Raw genomic sequence first — 2819 nt, forward strand, 5'->3', positions numbered from 1 at the left:
TACGCCGCATTGTAATTGTAAAAAGAGGTATCCCGTGCGAGTAACGTGTAAGACCGTGATTCCGTGTAAAGGGGAAGGAGTGACGCGCGTACGAAAATGAGTGTATGTGACGTGAAATTAATAAAACGCAATTGAAGTCTCGAAGTAAATGCCGTCGTCTTTTCCGCAGCAGTAACGTGAACATTTGGTGAAGATCATTGCGTATCGTTGAGTGATCTTGCGTTTGCTTCTCATCCTCGATCAAGAGCATCATCTTCGAGGATCCTGTCTCATTCTTTGTAGCCGCCTTCGAAACTTAACCCGTATTGTGTCATTGGTACGTAAAACTATAAGTGGTTAATATGTCGCATTTTTATCATTTTTAGGGCTCCCGTACAAGAACGTTCGTTACGTTACGTTTTTTAAGAGGCAATTAATGAAAGTACATGTGACAAAAATGAAATTATTAAGAGATGCAATTAAAGTCTCAAAATTAATACCATTGTTTCTTTTGCAGGAGCTGAACATTTCGTGCAGTGAACGTTTGGATGATCGCATTTGTTGCTGCCTATCACTAGTAGTCCCCCCTCCCCCTGCCAGTCACGTTCAGAATAAATATTTCATTAGTTCCTGTTACCGTTCTGATTGAATTCGTAGAGGTAAGAATATACGTGGAAAATATGTCGCATTATTATAGAGTTAAAAAGTATCGCGAGTTAAGGAAAGGGTATATGAGTATGAACGAAAGTAAAGATTACGAAAAAGAAAAAAGTACTAATAACGAAGCAAGCAGTAGCATATATACTATTAGTAACGGAGAGATAATAGATGCAGACAATTTGTCAAATAAAAGCGGTTGTAATGAAAGTCAATTAAATATTATTAGTAACGAGGCAAGCACTAGTAATTATACTGTTAATAACGAAGAGAATATAGATCAATTATCTAATGTCAGTGATTCTGTAAGAGCATTGCTCAATGACTCACCTACATCGCAAACACCTATTAATAAAAAAATCAAGCAATGGACATTGCAAAATTTAGATACATTACGGTTAAATGTAGTTTCAGAGTTACTATTAATATTGAGGGAAGAGGGACATACATCCTTACCTCAAACAGCTCAGACTTTATTAGGCACAAAACATAGTCGGGTTTTGCAAGTAATGTTTAGTAATCGGGAAACTGAGGGAGCATACATGTATCTAGGAATTCAGAACGGGTTGGAAAAAATAATTTCGCTTGATGCGTATAGTGAAAATGAAATTCCTGTATTTATTCATATAGACGGAATGCAAATATATCAAAATTCTCAATTTCAAGTGTGGCCAATAAGTGTTAAAATCTGTCACCCAAAATACGATTGTAAACCTTTTGTCGCAGGTATATTTTGTGGGGATTCCAAACCACGAAGTAGCAATGATTATCTTCATGATTTCGTTGAAGAAGCAAAACATTTAATAAATAATGGCATTGAATTACACGGGACAAGATATTTTTTTAAAATTAATGCTATAATTGCAGACAGTCCCGCGAGAGCATTTATAAAATGTTGCAAACCACCGAATTCTTTTTTTGCTTGCGAGAGATGTACAACCAAGGGGATATCTGTAAGAAAAAAACGTTCGGTTAAAAGGGTTTATCCTGAGATGAATAGTAGAAAGCGAAGTAAAGAATCTTTTTTACAGAAAAAACAGCCAGAACATCGTAAAGAAAATGTAGAGTCAGCATTGTTGCAATTGCCAGATTTTAATGTGATTAATTCTATCGTTATTGATTCCATGCATCTGTTGTATTGTGGGGTAATGAAATTTTTATTAGAAAAATGGATTGTAAAGACGAATGTGGCAGGACTTAAAAAACAACAGGTGTGTTATCTTAAAGACTTAATGACTTCTATCACTCCCGACATACCGTGTGAATTTCAGCGCAAAAAATTCGACATAAACGCGATACCTAGATAGAAAGCGACTCAATTCAGATTTTTCTTGTTATATTGTAGCTCAACGGTCTTGCATAAAGTGCTTCCAAAAAATTTTTATAGACACTACTTACTTTTATTTGTAGCATGTCGTATCTTAAACAAAAGATCCGTAATGTTAGCACATACTGATTATGCACAAAATTTATTAAGACAATTTTTTTGTTTATTACCATCCCTTTATGAAGAACAGTCTCAAGTACTAAATATGCACTATTTAATTCATGTAGCTGATGACGTTAAAAATTTTAAGTTGCCATTGAGTGAATTGTCTGCATTTTGGGGGGGAAAATTACATAAGTATCTTCAAAAAACTCGTGAAATCATCAAAAAAACCTCTCACGCAAATTATTAACAGACTATCTGAGTTAGAAGCAAGGGAAACAAACAAAATAAGAAGAAAATCGTATTTGGCTAATTGTGTTTTTAAAAATAACAGTACATATAACGATAAAGGAATAGAATATATCTTTGTTTCCAGTATTACCGTTAATAATTTTTTATTGAAATGTGTTCATCCTGACAATGTGGTTCAATTGAAAAATGAAAAAAATATCAAGATTGATGCGATATTAATAAAAAAAAAAACAATACTGAGGAGACGTGTAAATTGCAAGATTTTTTTTTGTTAGGATATGAATTGATTGATTTCCAAGAAGCTTTTAAATATCCTATCTCATCAAAAAAGGTTAAAGTTTTTGTTGGAAATAAATTTGCGGAATCAAAAGATATGTTCCCTCTAAAAGATATACTATGTAAATGTATTCTGTTACATATCAATAATTTACTATACATAATTTCGTTATTGCATACATAATATGATTCTTGTGCACTCGTAAATAATTTGAAATAATTTTTT

The 2819-nt window shown here is 33.1% G+C and overlaps 1 protein-coding gene across 1 annotated transcript in view; it reads left to right on the forward strand.

The window, feature by feature from the left end:
* The window catches only part of LOC112467079, a 2236-nt gene extending 293 nt beyond the window's left edge, over positions 1-1943 (forward strand). The window contains exons 2-3 of the mRNA XM_025035546.1: positions 170-316; positions 497-1943. Coding sequence (XP_024891314.1) covers positions 660-1943 — 1284 coding nt within the window. The 5' untranslated portion in view covers positions 170-316; positions 497-659. The remainder of the gene's footprint in view (positions 1-169; positions 317-496) is intronic.
* Positions 1944-2819: the final 876 nt, after the last annotated feature.

The sequence above is a fragment of the Temnothorax curvispinosus genome, unplaced genomic scaffold (genome assembly GCF_003070985.1).
Source record: "Temnothorax curvispinosus isolate PA1 unplaced genomic scaffold, ASM307098v1 QBEX01016854.1, whole genome shotgun sequence".
Classification (NCBI taxonomy): domain Eukaryota; kingdom Metazoa; phylum Arthropoda; class Insecta; order Hymenoptera; family Formicidae; genus Temnothorax; species Temnothorax curvispinosus.